At 37.7% G+C, this 20013-nt stretch overlaps 1 protein-coding gene across 1 annotated transcript in view; it reads left to right on the forward strand.

Moving 5' to 3' along the window:
• The window catches only part of ADAMTSL3 (ADAMTS like 3), a gene marked incomplete at both ends in the record, with an annotated part of 539369 nt that overhangs the window by 369045 nt on the left and 150311 nt on the right, over positions 1-20013 (forward strand). The window contains 3 exon segments of the mRNA XM_082852534.1: positions 15228-15339; positions 18397-18535; positions 19657-19707. Of these exon segments, the coding sequence (XP_082708660.1) occupies positions 15228-15339; positions 18397-18535; positions 19657-19707 (302 nt within the window).

Raw genomic sequence — 20013 nt, forward strand, 5'->3', positions numbered from 1 at the left:
TTTCATCCTCAGAAACGTCCTGGCTTGGACAATAAAGCATCTGGTCTCCTTGGTAAGGGGCTGTGAGCCAGGCCAGGGACTGGGGAGGAGTCCCAGCCACACCACCAAGAAACTGAGCACAAGAGTAATGTGGGCTGGGCAGGGCAACAGAGGAGCCCACCCACCCTGGCTGGGGAAGAACACAGCTGAGTTCACAGGCACTGAGGCTCCCTGTGGGCCTCCCAGTGGCCAGAGGGACAAGGGACACAGCTGTGGGCCCAAGGACAGGATGAGGACCTCCAGGCATGGATCCAAGGCCTCTTTCCTTTCCCACCTCTGTGAGGTCCTACATCAAAGACCACCATAGAGGAGACTGGTCTGGGTGAGGGCACAGCAGAAAGCCTGGATGCTTCCCCACCGGAAACAGCGGTACCTAAAGAGAACTCTTTAAATGAGTGAACCAGAATGTCCTCCTAGGATTGAACTCCATTTAAGCTGTTTTCCCCTCCCTCCCTAGTCAGGAGGGGGCTTGTGGAGAAGATCAGAGCAGTTATAAGGAAAGAAGCTGCATCTCTGCGATCGTCTTCATAGAGTATGAGCACTTGTTGTGACTCTACTGCCCGGTCACAAAACACAAAAGCAAAAACAAAATCTTGGGGAAGAAAAAGTTCCCTGCAGATTTAATAACTTCATTTTTCTGAAGTTTTTAGGATTGGAGGAAGGGGCATTATTATTTAATTTGTAGTTTTTATTTACTTTGAAGAAAGAATCCTTTATCTTCCTTTTTGCCTATTTTGCTCTCTAAAATAATACGATATAATGCCAGCATTCTTGGAATTGAAGAACAAATACCCAAGTATGACTCCTTCCTGGAGTTTGGATTAAAATTCTCTTACAATAGTCAGAAATTCTCAGTGGTAGTAACATGGACTTTTTCCAAGGAAGAATGATAATACCGCATCATGTTTTAATGACATTTAAAGATATTATAATATTAATAGACCTCTAAACAATTGCATTACCTTTTAAAATGACAATGTGGAGAACTAGAATTGAATGAAGTTTCATCAGTATTATAAGTTTAAGCGACGAGTAGGGTGTAGCTTGAGGAAAACATATGGATTGATTGATTTTGTTTTCAGAATTGTGTTATTACCAAAAAAAAAAAAAAAGGACAGAGGACCTGAATAGACAGTTTTCCAAAGAAGACATACAAATGGCTAACAAGTACATGAAAATGTGCCAAGCATCCCTAATCATTAGGGAAATGCAAATCAAAACCACAATGAGCTATCACCTCACACCTGTTAGCTTGGCTGTTATCAAAAAGACAAGAGAAGACAAGTGTTGGTGAGAATATGGGAAAAACGGACCCCTGTGCACTATTGGTGGGAATGTAAATTGGTGCAGCCACTATGGAGAACAGTATGGAAGTTCCTTAAAAAATTAAAAATAGAGTTACCATATGATCTAGTAATTCTACTTCTGGGAATATATCTGAAGGAAACAAAATCACTGTGACAAAAAGATATCTGCATCCCCATGTTCATTGCAACGTTATTTACAATAGCCAAAACATGGAAGCAGCCTCAGTGTCCATCAATGGATGAATGGATAAAGAAGATGTGGTATATATATATATATATATATATATATATATACAATTTTCTTATATGTACATACACACACCCACACACACACACACACACACACACACACACAGAGGAATATCATTCAGCCATAAAAAGAAGGAAATTCTACCATTTGCAGCAACATGGATGGACCTATGAGGGAATTATGCTAAGTGAAATAAGTCAGAGAAGGACAAATACTGTATGATTTCACTTACATGTGGAATCCAAAAATAATCGAAACTCACAGGTACAGAGAACAGATTGGTGGTTGCCAGAGGCAGGAAGAGGGTGGGGCAGGTGAAATGGGTGAAGGGAGTCAAAAGGTACAGATTTACAGTTACAAGATAAGTAAGTTCTGGGGATGTAATGTATAGTACAGTGACTAAAGTTAACAATACTCTATTGTATATTTGAAAGTTGCAAAGAGAGTTATCTGAGACACCTGTGGGGGGAAGGAACCTTGGAGCAAAATTAAGCCTCTGGCAGAAAGGGAAAGGGAAATGGATATTGGTAAGCAAGTAAATGCATCTGCAACAATAAGGATTATTTCTTTCTGTAAAACATCGGGGCTTAATGCCTTTTCTTTCCCTCCCTCCCTCCCTCCCTTATTTCCTCTCTCCCTCCCTCCTTTCCTCCCTCCTTCCTGTCCTTCATTCCTTCCTTTATTCTATTTCTTTTTGGTGGTAATGAACAAGACTTAGAAAACCATTTCAGTATCTCTTAGGTTTATTGATATATTTAGGGTTCTATTTCTGAGTCAATATTGCAATTTATTATTTTCTCGAGAAGTGTCCAATTCATCTAATTTTTCAAACTTAACTTTTCAGAAGTAATCATAGCATTCCTTTATCACTAAAAACAAACAAAACAACAAACTCAACAGTACCTATGTCTCTTTCATTCCTAAACTTGTTCATTGGCTCCTTGTCTAATTTTTGTTTTGTTCAAACCATCCAAAGATTTGTCTCTGAGACATTTAAGAGCTAGATTCGAGGCTTGGTAACTCTCAGAGTTCATTAAAAAAATTCTATTTTGTAAATTTTAATTTTTGTTTCCTTTATCTTTACATGGTTTTATTTTGGTATTGTGTTTTTAACTTCTAGAGCTAAATTCTTAATTCATTTTATTTTCAATTTTTGTTCTCCATTAAATGTAGTTAGGGCTATCAGTTTCCCCATACAGAAGTTCTTAATTTTGTTGTGGTGTAGGTTGTTAATTTTAAACTTTATGTGTAAGCTATTTGTATCCTGGCTAAAAAATCTTTGCCTTATTTAGGATCAAAAATATTCTCGTATGTTTTCGTCTGGAAATCTTACTGTTCTGCCTTTCATACTAAGAGCTATAATCCAACTAGAATTGATACTTGTATATGTTGTGAAGTGGAATCGATATCTTTTTCCCATGGCTATGCAATTGACCCAAAACCATTAGGTGAAAAGACAATGCCTTCCCCATTTCTCTTAAATCGCAAACTATATATGTGTGGGTCTATTTCTGCACTCTGTTCTGTTTCATTGACCTATTTGCACCAATACCATTGTAACTTAATTACTGTAGCATTAAAATAAGTCTTGATATCTGGTAGTGTAAGTACTTCAGCTTTGTTCTTGAAGATATTCTTTGATATTCTTGACTCCTTCCATTTCCATATCAATTTAGAAATATGCTTCTACATTTTTATAAAATTCGGCTGATTTTGATTGGAACTGCATTGAATTTGTAGGTCAAATTGGAGAAAATTGACTTTCCAATATCAAGTCTTCCAATCCATAAATACGGTATATTCATCCCTTTGTTTAGTTCTTTTTAAATTCTTCTCAATAATGTTTATAATTTTCAATGTATGTGATTTGCATATCTTTTGTTAAATTAATTCCCAAATGTTTGTTATTTTGATGTTATTGTAAATGTTTTAAAATTTTTTTGTTTGTTTTCTGCTAGAGTATGAAAATCTAATTGATTTTTGTATATTGACATTATATTCTCACTATATTCACTTGCTAATACTAAGTTTGTGAATTCTCTTGGATTATGTACATACACAGTTATGACACCTGCAAATAATGAACTCTGTTTCTTTTTTCCAATTATTCTATGCTTTTAATATTTTTTCTTGCTATATTCCGTTACTTAGGACATCTAGTATAATGCTGAATAGAAGTAGTGATGACAGCTATGCTTGTCATGCTTCTCACTTTCAGGACAAAGATCTCTATAATTCCCCAATTGTGTATGATGTTTTCTATAAATTTCTTGTAGATGTTTTTATCTGATGAAATACATTTTTTCCTAGTTTGCATCATTAACGTATATAAGCATGAAATTTTATTAGATGCCTTTTTGCATTTTTTGAAGTGATCACATTTTTTCTTTTTTTCCTTTTAATATAGTGAATTACATTCATTTTCAGATGTTAAACCAATCTTACCTTCCTTTAATAAACCTCAATTGGTCATTATTATTTTTTATTAGAATTTATTATTAACTTATAAGTATTTATTTTATTAATAAAAAAGATTATCCTTTTATATATCACGAGGTATGATATTTTTAATTTCAATTTTATTTTATTTATTTTCTACATACAGAAGTTTCTTATTAGTTATTTTTTAAAATAAATATTAATGTATATATGTCAATCCCAATCTCCTAATTCATCACACCACCACACACACCACCCCCCACTGCCCCCGCTTTCCCCTCCTGGTGTCCGTATGTTTGTTCTCTACATCTGTGTCTCTGTTTCTGCCTTGCAAACCAGTTCAACTGTACCATTTGTCTAGATTCCAAATATATGCGTTAATATATGATATTTGTTTTCTCTTACTGACTAACTTCACTCTGTATGACAGTCTCTAGGTCCATCCACATCTCTACAAATGACCCAATTTTGTTCCTTTTTATGGCAGAGTAATATTCCATTGTATATATGTACCACATCTTCTTTATTCATTCGTCTGTTGATGGCCATTTAGGTTGCTTCCATGACCTGGCTATTGTAAATAGTGCTGCAGTGAACATTGGAGTGCATGTGTCTTTTTGAATTATGGTTTTCTCTGGGTATATGCCCAGTAGTGGGATTGCTGGGTCATATGGTAATTGTACTTTTAGTTTTTTAAGGAACCTCCATACTGTTCTCCATAGTGGCTGTATCAATTTACATTCCCACCAACAGTGCAAGAGGGTTCCCTTTTCTCCACACCCTCTCCAGCGTTTGTTGTTTGTAGATTTTCTGATGATGCCCAGTCTAACTGGTGTGAGGTGATACCTCATTGCAGTTTTGATTTGCATTTCTCTAATAATTAGTGATGTTGAGCAGCTTTTCATGTGCTTCTTGGTCATCTGTATGCCTTCTTTGGAAAAATGTCTATTTAAGTCTTCTGCCCATTTTTGGATTGGGTTGTTTGTTTTTTTAATATTGAGCTGCATGAGCTGTTTATATGTTTTGGTGATTAATTCTTTGTCCGTTGATTTGTTTGCAAATATTTTCTCCCATTCTAAGGGTTGTCTTTTCGTCTTGTTTATGGTTTCCATTACTGTGAAAAAGCTTTGAAGTTTCATTAGGTCCCATTTGTTTATTTTTGCTTTTATTTCCATCACTCTAGGAGGTTGGTCAAAAAAGATCTTGCTGTGATTTATGTCAGAGAGTGTTCTTCCTATGTTTTCCTCTAAGAGTTTTATAGTGTCTCGTCGTACATTTAGGCCTCTAATCCATTTTGAGTTTATTTTTGTATATGGTGTTAGGGAGTGTTCTAATTACATTCTTTTACAAGTAGCAGTCCAGTTTTCCCAGCACCACTTATTGAAGAGACTGTCTTTTCTCCACTGTATATCCTTGCCTCTTTTGTCATAGATTAGTTGACCATAGGTGGGTGGGTTTATCTCTGGGCTTTCTACCCTGTTCCATTGATCTATATTTCTGTTTTTGTGCCAGTACCATATTGTTTTGATGAGTGCCACTTTGTAGTATAGTCTGAAGTCAGGGAGCCTGATTCCTCCAGCTCCGTTTTCTTCCCTCAAGATTGCTTTGGCTATTCGGGGTCTTTTGTGTCTCCATACGAATTTTAAGATTTTTTTGTTCTAGTTCTGTCAAAATGCCAGGGGTAATTTGATAGGGATTGCACTGAATCTGTAGATTGCTTCGGGTAGTATAGTCATTTTCACAATATTGATTCTTCCAATCCAAGAACATGTTGTATCTCTCCATCTGTTTTTGTGTCATCTTTGTTTCTTTCATCAGTGTCTTATAGTTTTCTGAGTACAGGTCTTTTACCTCCTTAGGTAGGTTTATTCCTAGGTATTTTATTCTTTTTGTTGCAATGGTAAACGGGAGTGTTTCCTTAATTTCTCTTTCTGATCTTCTGTTGTTAGTGTATAGGAATGCAAAAGATTTCTGTGCATTAATTTTGTATCCTGAAACTTTACCAAATTCATTGATTAGCTCTAGTAGTTTTCTGGTGGCATCTTTAGGATTCTCTATGTATAGTAGCATATCATCTGCAAACAGTGACTGTTTTACTTCTTCTTTTCCAATTTGTATTCCTTTTATTTCTTTTTCTTCTCTGATTGCTGTGTCTAGGACTTCCAAAACTATGTTGAGTAATAGTGGTGAGAGTGGACATCCTTGTCTTGTTCCTGATCTTAGAGGAAATGCTTTCAGTTTTTCACTATTGAGAATGACGTTTGCTGTGGGTTTGTCATATACTGCCTTTATTACGTTGAGGTAGATTCCCTCTATGCCCACTTTTTGGAGACTTTTAATCATAAATGGGTGTTGAATTTTGTCGAAAGCTTCTCCTGCATCTATTGGGATGATCATATTATTATTCTACAACTTGTTAATATGGTGATCACATTGATTGATTTGTGTATATTGAAGAATTCTTGCATCCCTGGGATAAACCCCACCTGATCATGGTGCATGATCCTTTTAATGTGTTGTTCAATTCTGTTTCCTAGTATTTTGTTGAGGATTTTTACATCTATACTAATCAGTGATATTCGTCTCTAATTTCCTTTTTCTGTAGTATCTTTGTCTGGTTTTGGTATCAGGGTGATGGTGGCCTCATATAATGAGTTTGGGAGTGTTCCTTCCCCTGAAAATTTCTGAAGAGTTTGAGAAGATTGGGTGTTAGCTCTTGTCTAAATGTTTGATAGAATTCACGTCTGATGCCATCTGGTTCTGGACTTTTGTTTGTTGGAAGATTTTTAATCACAGTTTCAATTTCGTTACTTGTGATTGGTCTGTTCATATTTTCTATTTCTTCCTGGTTCAGTCTTGGAAGGTTTTACCTTTCTAAGAATTTGTCCATTTCTTCCAGGTTGTCCATTTTATTGGCATGGAGTTGCTTGTAGAGGTCTCTTAGGATGCTTTGTATTTCTGTGGTGTCTGTTACAACTTCTCCTTTTTCATTTCTAATTTTATTGATTTGAGTCCTCTCCCTCTTTTACTTGAGTCTGGCTAAAGGTTTATCAATTTTGTTTATCTTCTCAAAGAACCAGCTTTTAGTTTTATTGATCTTTGCTATTGTTTTTATTTCATTTATTTCTGCTCTGATCTTTATGATTTCTTTCCTTCTATTAACTTTGGGTTTTATTCTTCTTTCTCTAGTTCCTTTAGGTGTAAGTTTAGATTGTTTATTTTTCTGGTTTCTTGAGGTAGGCTTTTATTGCTATAAACTTCCCTCTTAGAACTGTTTTTGCTGCATCCCATAGGTTTTGGATCATCATGGTCTTGTTGTCATTTGTCTCTAGGTAGTTTTTGATTTCCTCTTTTATTTCTTCAGTGATCTCTTGGTTATTTAGAAACGTATTGTTTAGCCTCCATGTGTTTGTGTTTTTTACGTTATTTTCCCTGTAATTGATTTCTAATCTCATAGCATTGTGGTCGGAACAGCTGCTTGATGTGATTTCATTTTTCTTATATTTACTGAGGCTTTATTTGTGACCCAAGATGTGATCTATCCCAGAGAATGTTCCATGTGCCATTGAGAAGAACGTGTAATCTGCTGTTTTTGGATGCAATGTCCTATAAATATCAATTAAATCTATCAGGTCTATTGTGTCATTTAAAGCTTTTGTTTCCTTATTAATTTTCTGTCTGGATGATCTGTCCATTGATGTAAGTGAGGTGTTAACGTCCCCCACTATTATTGTGTTACTGTTGATTTCCTCTTTTATAGCTCTTAACATTTGCCTTATGTATTGAGGTGCTCCTATGTTGGGTGCATATATATTTGTAATTTTATAATATATTTTTATAATATAACTATATATAAATATAATTTATAATATAATTTTATAATATATCTTCTTGGATTGATCCCTTGATTATTATGTAATGTCCTTCCTTGTCTCTTACAACATTCTTTATTTTAAAGTCTATTTTATGTGATATGAGTATTGCTACTCCAGCTTTCTTTTGATTTCCATTTGCAGGGAATACGTTTTTCCATCCCCTCATTTTCAGTCTGTATGTGGCCGTAGGTCTGACTTGGGTCTCTTGTAGACAACGTATATATGGGTCTTGTGTATGTATCCATGCAGCGAACCTGTGTCTCTTGGTTGGAGCACTTAATCCATTCGCATTTAAGGTAATTATTGATATGTATGTTCCTATTACCATTTTCTTAATTGGTTTGGGTTTCTTTTTGTAGATCCTTTTCTTCTCTTGCGTTTCCCACTTAGAGAAGTTCCTTTAGCATTTGTTGTAGAGCAGGTTTGGTGGTGCTGAATTCTCTTAGCTTTTGCTTGTCTGTAAAGCTTCATCGAATCTGAATGACATCCTTGCCAGATAGAGTAATCTTGTTTGTAGGTTCTTCCGTTTCATCACTTTAATATGTCATGCCACTCCCTTTTGGCTTGTTGAGTTTCTGCTGAGAAATCAGCTGTTAACCTTATGCCAGTTCCCTTGTATGTTATTTGTCATTTTTCCCTTGCTTCTTTTAATAATTTTTCTTTGTCTTTAATTTTTGCCAATGTGATTACTGTGTCTTGGCATGTTTCTCCTTGGGTTTGTCCTGCCTGGGACTCTCTATGCTTCTTGGACTTGGGTGGCTGTTTCCTTTCCCATATTAGGGAATTTTCGACTATAATCTCTTCAAATATTTTCTCAGATCCTTTCTCTCTTCTCCTTCTGGGACCCCTATAATGTGAATGTTGGTGTGTTTAATGTTGTCCCAGAGGTCTCTTAGGCTGTCTTCATTTCTTTTCATTCTTTTTTCTTTAATCTGTTCTGTGGCAGTGATTTCCACCATTCTGTCTTCCAGGTCACTTATCCGTGCTTCTGCCTCAGTTATTCTGCTATTGATTCCTTGTAGTGTCTTTTTCATTTCAGTTATTTTATTGTTCATCTCTGTTTGTTTGTTCTTTAATTCTTCTAGGTCTTTGTTAAATATTTCTTGCATCTTCTCGATCTTTGCCTCCATTCTTTTTCCGAGGTCCCTGATCATCTTCACTATCATTATTCTGAATTCTTTTTCTGGAAGGTTGCCTATCTCCACTTGATTTAGTTGTTTTTCTGGGATTTTATCTTCTTCCTTCATCTGGTACATAGTCCTCTGCCTTTTCATTTTGTCTGCCTTTCTGTGAATATGGTTTTCGTTTACAGGCTGCAGGATTGTAGTTCTCCTTGTTTCTGCTCTCTGCCCTCTGGTGGATGAGGCTATCTGAGAGGCTTTTGCAAGCTTCCTGATGGGAGAGACTGGTAGTGGGTAGAGCTGGGTGTTGCTCTGGCGGGCAGAGCTCAGTAAAACTATAATCCACTTGTCTGCTGATGGGTGGTGCTGGGTTTCCTCCCTGTTGGTTGTTTGGCCTGAGGTGACCCAGCACTGGAGGCTACAGCTCTTTGGTGTGACTAATGGTGGACTCCAGGAGGGTTCACGCCAAGGAATACTTCCCAGAACTTCTGCTGCCAGTGTTCTTGTCCCCGTGGTGAGCCACAGCCATCCCCTGTCTCTGCAGGAGAACCTCCAACACCAGCAGGTAGGTTTGGTTCAGTTTCCTATGGGGTCACTGCTCCTTCTACCTGGGTCCTGATGTGTACACTACTTTTTGTGTGCCCTCCAAGAGTGGAGTCTCTGTTTCCCCCAGTCCTGTTGAAGTCCTGCACTTAAATCCTGCTAGCCTTCAAAGTCTGATTCTCTGGGAATTCCTCCTCCCATTGCTGGACCCCCAGGTTGGGAAGCCTGACGTGGGGCTCAGAACCTTCACTCCAGTGGGTGGACTTCTGTGGTATAATTATTCTCCAGTTTGTGAGTCACCCACCCAGGGGTTATGGGATTTGATTTTATTGTGGTTGTGCCCCTCCTACCATCCCACTGTGGCTTCTCCTTTGTCTTTGGATGTGGGGTATCTTTTTTGGTGAGTTCCAGTGTCTTCCTGTCAATGACTGTTCAGCAGTTAGTTGTGATTCTGATGCTCTCGCAAGAGGGAGTTGGCACACGTCCTTCTACTCCGCCATCTTGAACCTCTGTTGTTCCCTTTCCCAATGATTTTAAATTATTTTATTTATGATTCTTTTTCGGTATTTGTTTCCAGGAGAGGTTTTTGTTTTGGGGGTTGTTTTTTCCTGTAACGCCTTTTTTGGGTCTTGGTATTAATTTTACACTAGGTTTATAAAACAAATTGAGAAGTATTTCCTCTCTTCTTATTTTCTGTAACAGTTTGTGTGAGATTGCTATTACTTGACTAATCAGATGTTTTATTCCCTTATGTGTCAGTTTTGTTTCAAGGAATTTGTCTATTTCAACTAGCTTTTTGAAAGTTATTGGCATAGATTTTTTATGGTATTGTCTTATTTCTTCATTGTGTGGAGAATCTGTAGCAAGTCTTCTTTCTCATTACTAATTTTTATTATTTGTCCCTACTCTTTTTTTTCCTTAATCAGTCATGTTGGAGGTCTATCAATTTTATGAGACTTTTCACAGAAATACCCTTTGGCTTTATAAACCACTTTAAAGTAGTTTCATTCTCATATCATTAATGTTTGCTCTTATTTTTATTGTTACCATCTCTCTACTTTCTCCGGATTCAATATGTTATTCTTCTTTTAACCTTTTTTTATATAAATTTATTTACTTATTTATTTATTTTTGGCTGCATGGGGTCTTCATTGCTGCACCCAGGCTTTCTCTAGTTGAGGCGAGTGGGGGCTACTCTTTGTTGCAGTGCGTGGGCTTCTCATTGCGGTGGCTTCTCTGGGCTTCGGTGGTGAAGCATGGGCTCTAGGTGCACATGCTTCAGTAGTTGTGGCAGGCAGGCTCAGTAGTTGTGGCTTGCAGGCTCTAGAGTGCACGCTCAGTAGTTGTGGCGCATGGGCTTAGTTGCTCCATGGCATGTGGGATCTGCCTGGACCAGCGATCGAACATTGGCATTGCCAATGCCAATCCCCTGCCTTGGCAGGTGGATTCTTAACCACTGCACCACCAGGGAAGTCCTCTTCTAACTTTTGGGGATGGCTGTTTAGACCAGTGATTTTCATCCAATTTTTCCATAACATATGCTTTTAACTCTGTAAATTTCTCTCAAAGTATGCTTTAGATTTTTTTCCACAGAGTTTGATATGAAGTCTTTTTCTTCATCATTCAGTTAAGTGGTATTGTAATTTCCATAGTGATATATATGATATAGTGATATAGTGACTTATAGAATATTAGAAGTGTAGCATCCAAGTATGTGGGAATTTTCAAGTAATCGCATCATTTTATACCTTAATTCTACTATAGTCAAATAACATTATATTATTTTAATGTTTTGAAATTTGTTAAAACTTAATTTGTGGCTCAGAATGTAGCAGATTTTGGAAGACTATGATATGTAGTCTTCTGATGTTGAGCACAATGTTCTACATATGTCAATTAGGTCATATTTATTAATGGTTTCATGCAAAATTATAGCCTTACTGATTTTTGTCTGCTTATTCTGTTAGTTACCACAAGAGACCTGGTAAAACTACCACTATGACTGTGCATTTGTCTATACTTTTTCTGTTTCTTGTCAATTGTTGAATTACATATTTTGAGGTTAGGTGGTTAGGTACACTCACATTTAGAATCATTACCTCTTCTAATGACTTGACCTCTTTATCATTGTGAAACTATTTTCTTTCAGCACTTTGAAGATATTACTTCATTGTCTTCTGGCTTCCATTTATTCTGTTGAGAATTCAGCTTTTAGTCTTATTTTTGTTCCTTAGAAGGTAATGTGTCTTTTTTCTTTGCCTGCTTTCAAGTGTTTTCTCTTTGTTTTTGGTTTTCATCAGTTTGACTCTGATATAATTAATAACTTTCTTCTGCTTGAGGTTCCTGGTGCTTCATGGATCTGTAGCTTGATATCCGTCATCAGTTTTGGAAGATTTTCTCATTTATGACCTCTTCAGATATAGCTTCTATCTTATTCTCTTTTTCTGGGACTACAATTATACCTTTATCTCAAATGTCTAATTTCCATTTTCTTTTTATCTGTCAGTTTGCTAATTCTCTGAATAGGTGTATATAATCCAGAAGTCAGCAGATTATGCCCAGCAAGCTGACCAACTGTCTTTGTAAATGGAGTTTACAGCTACCCTCATTTATTTATATATTACTTGTGGCTGCTTTTGCACCACACCAGCAGAGTTGAATAATTGCAACTGAGATAACGTGGCCTGAAAACTCACTTTTACTATCTGGTTCTTTAAGATAATATTTGATGAACCCCAGTCTAGTCTACTAAGTCTATTCATTGAGAGATTTATTTAAATTATTTTGCTTTTTATTTGTACAATCACATTTTATTTTTGTTATAGTTTCTTTGTTTCTGGTGAAATTCTCCATCTTGTCATTTAATTTCTTGAACATTTTAGTCACAGTATCTTTGTCTAAGTTTTCTTAAAAACAGAGCCTGAGGCGAAAGCTATGTGCTAACACATGATTTTTGACCATGGGAATAGAATGAGGTGTTGCTAGGCCCTCAAGCCGGGAAATAAGACATGAAGCCAAGGCCAGAGTTACAGGAAATGGTAGTGGTATACTTACACTTTTAAGTTTCTATCAGTTAATGCCCATATCTGGATTTCCTATTTTTCTGATTATATATCTATTTTCCCACCTTTTCAGTTGGTGTTAAATTTTATCTTTGTTGTATATCTAGGGTTAAAGTTTTGCTGCATATAGTAGAGGAAAGATTATAGATACCATTTGAGACTGGATTAATTATTGCTTCTAGAAGACAGATTAGCAGCTAATCACCTTCATCCAAGGGACTGAAATAATTTGAATCTGGGCATCGTTCCCTTTGAAAACTGGAATATTTCCAGTATATTTTTTTGGCTGCATTGGGTCTTCTTTGCTGCACGCAGCCTTTCTCTAGTTGTGGTGAGTGGGGGCTACTCTTTGTTGCAGTGTGCGGGCTTCTCACTGCAGTAGCTTATCTTGTGGCAGAGCACAGGCTCTAGGCATGCAGGCTTCAGTAGTTGCAGCATGTGGGCCCAGTAGTTGCTGCACATGGGTCGTAGAGCACGTGGGCTTCAGTAGTTGTGGTGCACGGGCTCAGTAGTTGTGGCTCATGGGCTCTAGAGCACAGGCTCAGTAGTTATGGTGTACAGGCTTAGTTGCTGTGGCAAATGGGATCTTCCCAGACCAGGGCTTGAACCCGTGTCTCCTGCATTGGCAGGCAGATTCTTAACCGCTGCGCCACCAGGGAAGTCCTTTCCAGTCTACTCTTATTCCTAGGATACAGCTTTCTGGGGTCCCAGCTGGGAGCCTGGGCTGTTTACCAACACTCCTCACCTTGGTGGGCCTGGAGCTCCAGGTTTTGCTGCCTCAGCCACTTGAGTCTGACAGGCCTGCTCAGCTTCTCAGCTGCTCAGTTACCACTTGTAAAATGGAAAATGTCTTGAGCAGAAAGGTGGTACTAAAGGTGGTACCAAATGTCATGCTCACATGTCTGGGCTTCCTTTGTGTCTGGGATATTGGCCTTGCACATCCTCACTACTACGGTTGTTTTCTGATGCCTTCAAGTACATTAAAAAGTATTCTATGCAGCACTTTTACTTATTCTCTGTGGGAGGATTCATCAGAAACAAACCCGTTCTTCCATAGCCAGAAGCAGAACTACTTAGAAGTCTTTTCTGTGCTATCCTCATCCCATCACTGTAACCCTGCCCCTCTCTCCCTCCACACACATCTCGTGTCTGGAATTTTTCACCATTTTATAATTTTACAATTTCTTTTTACTATTTTATAATTAAATACATCAAAGTTTTATTTTTTGGTCAACCCTTATTTAGATTTACTAATAAGTTTTACTGATTTATTTCACCATTACTGCTTCTTGCATCTCACGACTTTCTTGTGGATTTATATTACTTCTTTTTCAGTATATCCTTTCATAGTTTTTTCTTTTTCCTAGTGAGAGCTTCTGAGTGATAAAGTTTCTGTCATTTTGTGTCTGAGAAAAACTTTATTTCACTGATTACTGATTGATAATTTGATCATAGATTGTTTATAAGTTGACAGTTGACTAGCAATGAATAATTTGCTTGTAGAATTCTAGATTAAAAAACTATTGTCCCTCATCACTTTGAAGGTATGCTTTTCTTTTCTTGCATCCATTATTGTCTGTGAGAAGTCTGATGCCATTCTGATTCTCACTCCTTTGTAGGGAATCATTTTTTTTCTTTCTGATAACTTTCAGAATTTCTCTTTATCCTTGTTGTTGTATTTTTTACAATGTCTGCTCAGAACTTTATGAATATTTTTAGACTGAGTACTTCTGTTTTTCTTAAGGTCTAGGAAATTCGCAACAATGATGCAATCAAATATCACCTTTTCATTATTTTTTCTATTCTTTCTCTTGAACTCCATGTGATGCTGGCATTTCTGGATCTATCTCCCACAGCTTAACCTTTGTTTTCCCTCTCTTTTTCTTTTTGTGTTGTGTTCTGGGACTTTTCCTCAATTCACTCATTTGTGCAATCAGGAGGGAAGGAAAAAAAACGTAGGGAGAGGACTTGCTGCCTGAGTAAAATAACCTGAAAGTAAACTTACCTGTGTCTATAACTGCTTGCTCACTCTCAGTGGTACCCCTCCTCTATTTTAATTAGATACTGAAAGGCTTCTATGCAAACACCATGGATTTGTGTACATTTGAGTTTCTATAGTTGTGCTTTCAGAAGGATTTTTCAGAAGGATCTGCTTGAAGATGCTTAAAGATGTTGTTATTATAAACGTAAGAATCGCAGTTTGTGCCATGTTGTAAGCAAACCCAGATTACATTTCCTGTCTCATCTCCTGTTCTCATGGAAATTAAAATCAAATGTATTGGGAAGAAAAATAAAACTTAAATAAATAAACTAAAAATGCACCTACATTTTTGTGAGCTCATTCATAGGCATAGAATTATCTGGAAAAATGACTCCAAGGAGATTGGTCAAAGATCCTCTGAGATCCCATCTATGACAAATCTAATCGAAATGCTGTCACATCTTAAAATTCTGGGACTCTTCATGCACCAGAGTTTATTGTGATAGATGTGTTTGTCTACGTAGGTGACTTGTGTTCACCTGATGTTGAAAGATGTGGAAGGCACTAGCTCCTTGCATGCGAATATGTTATCAAAGTTGTCTCCGTCCAGACCAGGTACACTGCGGCCAAGGACAGCGTGGTCCAGTTCTTCTTTTACCAGCCAATCAGTCATCAGTGGAGACAAACTGACTTCTTTCCCTGCACTGTGACATGTGGAGGAGGTGAGGCACAGACTTTGTTCATGAATATTTAGAGCTCAGAGTTAGAAATGACACGTTTGCTTTTTTGAAGCTGACTTTAAAGTTAGCGTGGTACTACCAAATAGATAGCTAGTGGGAAGCAGCCGCGTAGCACAGGGAGATCAGCTCGGTGCTTTGTGACCACCTAGAGGGATGGGGTAGGGGGAGGGTGGGAGGGAGGGAGACGCCAGAGGGAGGGGATATGGGGATATATGTCTATGTGTAGCTGACTCACTTTGTTATCCAGAAGAAACTAACACAACGTTGTAAAGCAATTATACTCCAATAAAGATGTTTAAAAAAAGAGTAGCATGGTAATTAGAGATGTGTAACCACACAGCATCTTACTCAGTGGCCTGGAATGCAGTGGTTTTAATGAATGTGCGTTTGCTTTATTCTTGAACATAGGTGAAAACTGGATGTAGAAAACACCCTTTACTTTGGGCAAAGAGCTGGAAACATGTTTGCATGTCTCTCATGGACTCCAAAATAAAAGCCAAGAGATAGGGGGGATTTTTAATTCTTACCCATCAGAAAAACAAATATCTCTTTCTTTTTAATTTATTCCCTAGCTCTCACACAGAGAGAGACGTTCTCATTTGGACACCTAAGTTAAAAGAGAAGCTTTCCGTTCTGGGAGGGACATGTATAATGGGACTAAGCTTATTAGTTCAGTTGGTTCAGTTCTTGGGAGGAGAATAGATGTTTCTCATAGCTGGTGCCCAAGGAAAGACACGATCAGTCCTGCTGGAACCTTCAGTGGAAGCTCCTGGCTGTGTGACTGTCCACCAAAGATAGCGTTGGCTGTAAGGACAGAAGGAACATTTTAGGCTCCTTTTGGGGGTCCCCCAATATCCTGCCACTTTCTGTACACTGGCAGAATTTCAATACATTTGTTCATAATGTAGGAAGGCAGTCTGCCTTATTTCTTTCTCTTTTAGATATCTCTGTACTGCTACAAAATTAAAGAGGAAAATTAATTGTCTCTCCCCAAATTATAAACACCTGTATGCTCCTTGTCTCCTCCTAGAAATATGTTTCCATTTAGAGCAAAGATTTTTTTCTTTAACTCAAGGAGCTGTAATCTCATTCTCTTATTGTCTTGGGGAAAAATAAAAACATACCCATAAAACCCACAAGGAAAGCATTACCAAAATTCAATTATGTTAGTAATCAAATCTACATGATTTGTGTTAAGTGGCATTTCAGGGTTTTTGGTGTAATCAGGAAAATTAGCTCGCTGGTCTCCAAGGTATTTGGATGGACTTTCCTGGTCTTGTCTGCAATCATCTATGTGGGATACTTGAGATTAGTTTGGAGAAAGTACCGAGATTGCCACTGTCATCTGATATTGCAGACTTTCTAGCAGATATTGGCACCCAAGTAATACTTTATTGACTCCATTTGGATTTTCGTTCCTGTGGTTTTGACCTTGCTTTTTATAATGCATACCAGTCTGTCCTTCCACACTCAGCTTACATTTAAGCCTCGACTTGTAGAAAGCTGTCTATTGGTTTATAAAATCAGATTCCTCTCAGCAATTGGGCCTTTAAATGTATTTTTAGAACTTTAGACCAGTTGGCTGAGACTGAGAACTTAACTTTGGGGTTTTTTTTGTTTGTTTTTTTTGTGGGTGTTTTTTTTGGTGAAGAGCTCATTCTGGTTTTGAAAAATTACTTTTTTAAAAACTTAACATGACGCTTATGTAGTGACAGGAAACCTGGAATCAAATCTTTCAGGAAGTTAGAAGCATCATTTTGTGAGTTGTTTTTTAAGTTTATAGCACTCATCCTTGTGGAATGTTCACTCTCCTCAGAGACTGTACAAATTGAATTTAATAGAATCAGGAATAAGTCTTCATTCCTTCTTCTTTGAAGGCTTATGAGGCAGAGGCAGATGTAGGCGGGGAGGGTTTTGTTCCTCTCGGTATAGACAATGCTTATTTTCCCAGTTAGAAAGTTCATTGTCATCAGAGGTACCCCTAGGTACCCCAGGACAGGAAATTAGTAAAATGTACAAGCAATGGAATATTATAAAAAAGAAAGAAGCAACAGTACAAGGGTAGTTCTCAGAAATGTAATGTTGAGTGAGAAAAGTAGAAAACAGAACAGGACTTAAAACACAGTATCATTAATTTAGTCAAAACAGATACACACAAAACAAAATTACAGAAGACAGATGTATAGTTAAGGACATATAAACAATAAATAGATGTCTCTGGGGGATTGTAATGGGAGTGGTGATGGGAGAAGAGAAAGTATATGGAAACAAGAGAGCCTTGCACAGTGCCAGGATGAGGAGACGTGACAATGAATAACTAACTACCTTCTGTACCTGAGCTCCAAACATTTTCAAAGGCGTCTATTGTAACTTTTAGTTATAAGTGCTAAGAGTAACACAATCAGTTCAAGTAGTCATTCTCCATCTTGGCCACACATGTTAGTCATCTTAGAAGAACCTGAGAGTCTTTTTTAAAAAGTCTTTTTTTTGCTGCTGCTGCTGCACCATATCACCTAGCATCTGTCTAGAGATTTACATTTTTAACAGAGCTTTGACGCACATGATGTTATTCGCTCCCCACAACAACTCTAAACCTAAAGTAGTTCGGGAAACTGAAAATAGCACTCAGTCCAATCGTTAGCTCTCCATAGGTGCTTTGGCTAAAGAGCCTTACACCCCCTTGGGATTAAGCAGTGGGGATCTGCTGCTTCTACTACCCCGCAGCCTGGGAATAAAGGAACAACTTTATTTCTTTGGTCTCAACGCAATCATGGCAACAGAAAGCACCCACTCCTTCCACTTTGACCAGTGGAAATGCCGATTTCTTGGCTGCAGTGCTTCTGATTTAATTGGACCAGGAAGGGACCTGGGCGTTGGTGTAATAAAAGCCTCCCAAGTGGTTCTGTTATACGCCCAGAGTTGAGAACCACTGAGTTAAGTTTCTTAAAGAGGAATAAAAAAGTGTGTGCCAAGTGATAACTTTGCCAAGTAAACCCCAAACGGATGCGATCTTCAGACTTTCTTGTTCTGCTGCTTTAGGGTATCAGCTCAATTCTGCTGAATGTGTGGATATCCGGTTGAAGAGGGTGGTTCCTGACCATTATTGCCATTACTACCCTGAGAATGTGAAACCAAAACCAAAACTGAAGGAGTGCAGCATGGATCCTTGCCCATCAAGGTTTGCATAACTGCCCATACCCTTCTTCCTTTAAAAAGAAACAAATCAACTGCAGCTGTGACTGACCCACCGTTGCCAGGCAACACATTGCCACGGCGTGACCTTGAACGTACACTGGTAGCGGGTACCTGTCTTCACATTTATAACCGTGGTCAGTAGGAATTAGGCTCATCAGCTTACTCAGTCTACTTCTCTCTTGCGGGCTATGTGTCCATGTGCTGTGATCTTTGACTGTTTATAATGAACCCCTTTGAGCATCTCCTGCACATACAGCATGAACGTTCTCTTCATCCAAGTACAGTGTCTAGTCCATCCGACAGCCGTACATATCAGTAACTCACCATTTTAGCTTTTTAAACTGGGTCACCGATCACCACGTTTTGACTTTTGAAGTGTACACATTAAGTTCAGTATAAATAATGCATGATGCAAGGAAGTGAAGAGTTTTAATGCCAGAGCAGTAAAGCTATGCATAAACTATCCTGCTGCATAATTTAGTACCTGATGACTTGGATTGTCTGGGCAAGTTTCCTGGCTTTACTACAGTATCTTAAAATAACAGCATACTGTCAAGTCCCAGAATTCCCCACTTATCTGCCAGCTGGCTAAGGCAGAAGTGTGCAAGTGGAAAAGGAAGCATTCTCAGTGGATTTCATTTCCTATCATGAAGCAGTGCATGTCCCGTAATCCCAGGTGTATGTAATTATTAATAGAGGCCTTTTCAAAAGGCAAATTCTGTGAAACAAAATGGTTTTCTAAAGATCCTGCTAATATGACAGTGTGTTACTATCATTAATATATTTTATCAGACCTGCTAAGATGATAAAAGGGAATAAATAGATTTATCTAAATTAAGAGAAACTCTTTCCTTTGATGAATACATATTACTAGTTCCATTTTCTACATTTTCATATAGAATTGGGGATGTTGTGTGTCAGAGATTTTCCTAAAAATTAAGGAGATCGTGGCTGAATTTGGGGGGAAATGGTTCATAACACTCGGCATATTTAGTTTTTAATTTGAAAGAGCTCTGTCTTTTGGGATGTCACACCTGTACTAGTCAAATTAATAAATGCGTTAATTGATTAGAAATTATATTCTCACAATGATTTCATTTGTAGTGATGGATTTAAAGAGATCATGCCCTATGACCACTTCCAACCTCTCCCTCGGTGAGTTACAGGTTTCCTTTTTCTTTCTGTCATATGCTCTAAGTAATTTGCAAGGAACTGTAGTATCTGTAGCAATAGACTAAAATGTAAGAGGGACAGTTATTAGACCTTTCACAGAGAGATAAGGGAACACAGACTTCAAGTCCATAATAAGAAAGATCTTTCTAAGAATTATATGGAATAGGCTGGCTCAGAGGATGATGTTTTCTGTCACTGGAGATGTCAAGCGTATCTTGATAACTGGGTATTATAGAGGGACCTCAAGCATTGCAATTGATCAGAAATTTGCATTCCCTTTTATACCTA

The sequence above is a fragment of the Leucopleurus acutus genome, assembly GCF_964270905.1.
Source record: "Leucopleurus acutus genome assembly, chromosome: 1".
Taxonomy (NCBI): domain Eukaryota; kingdom Metazoa; phylum Chordata; class Mammalia; order Artiodactyla; family Delphinidae; genus Leucopleurus; species Leucopleurus acutus.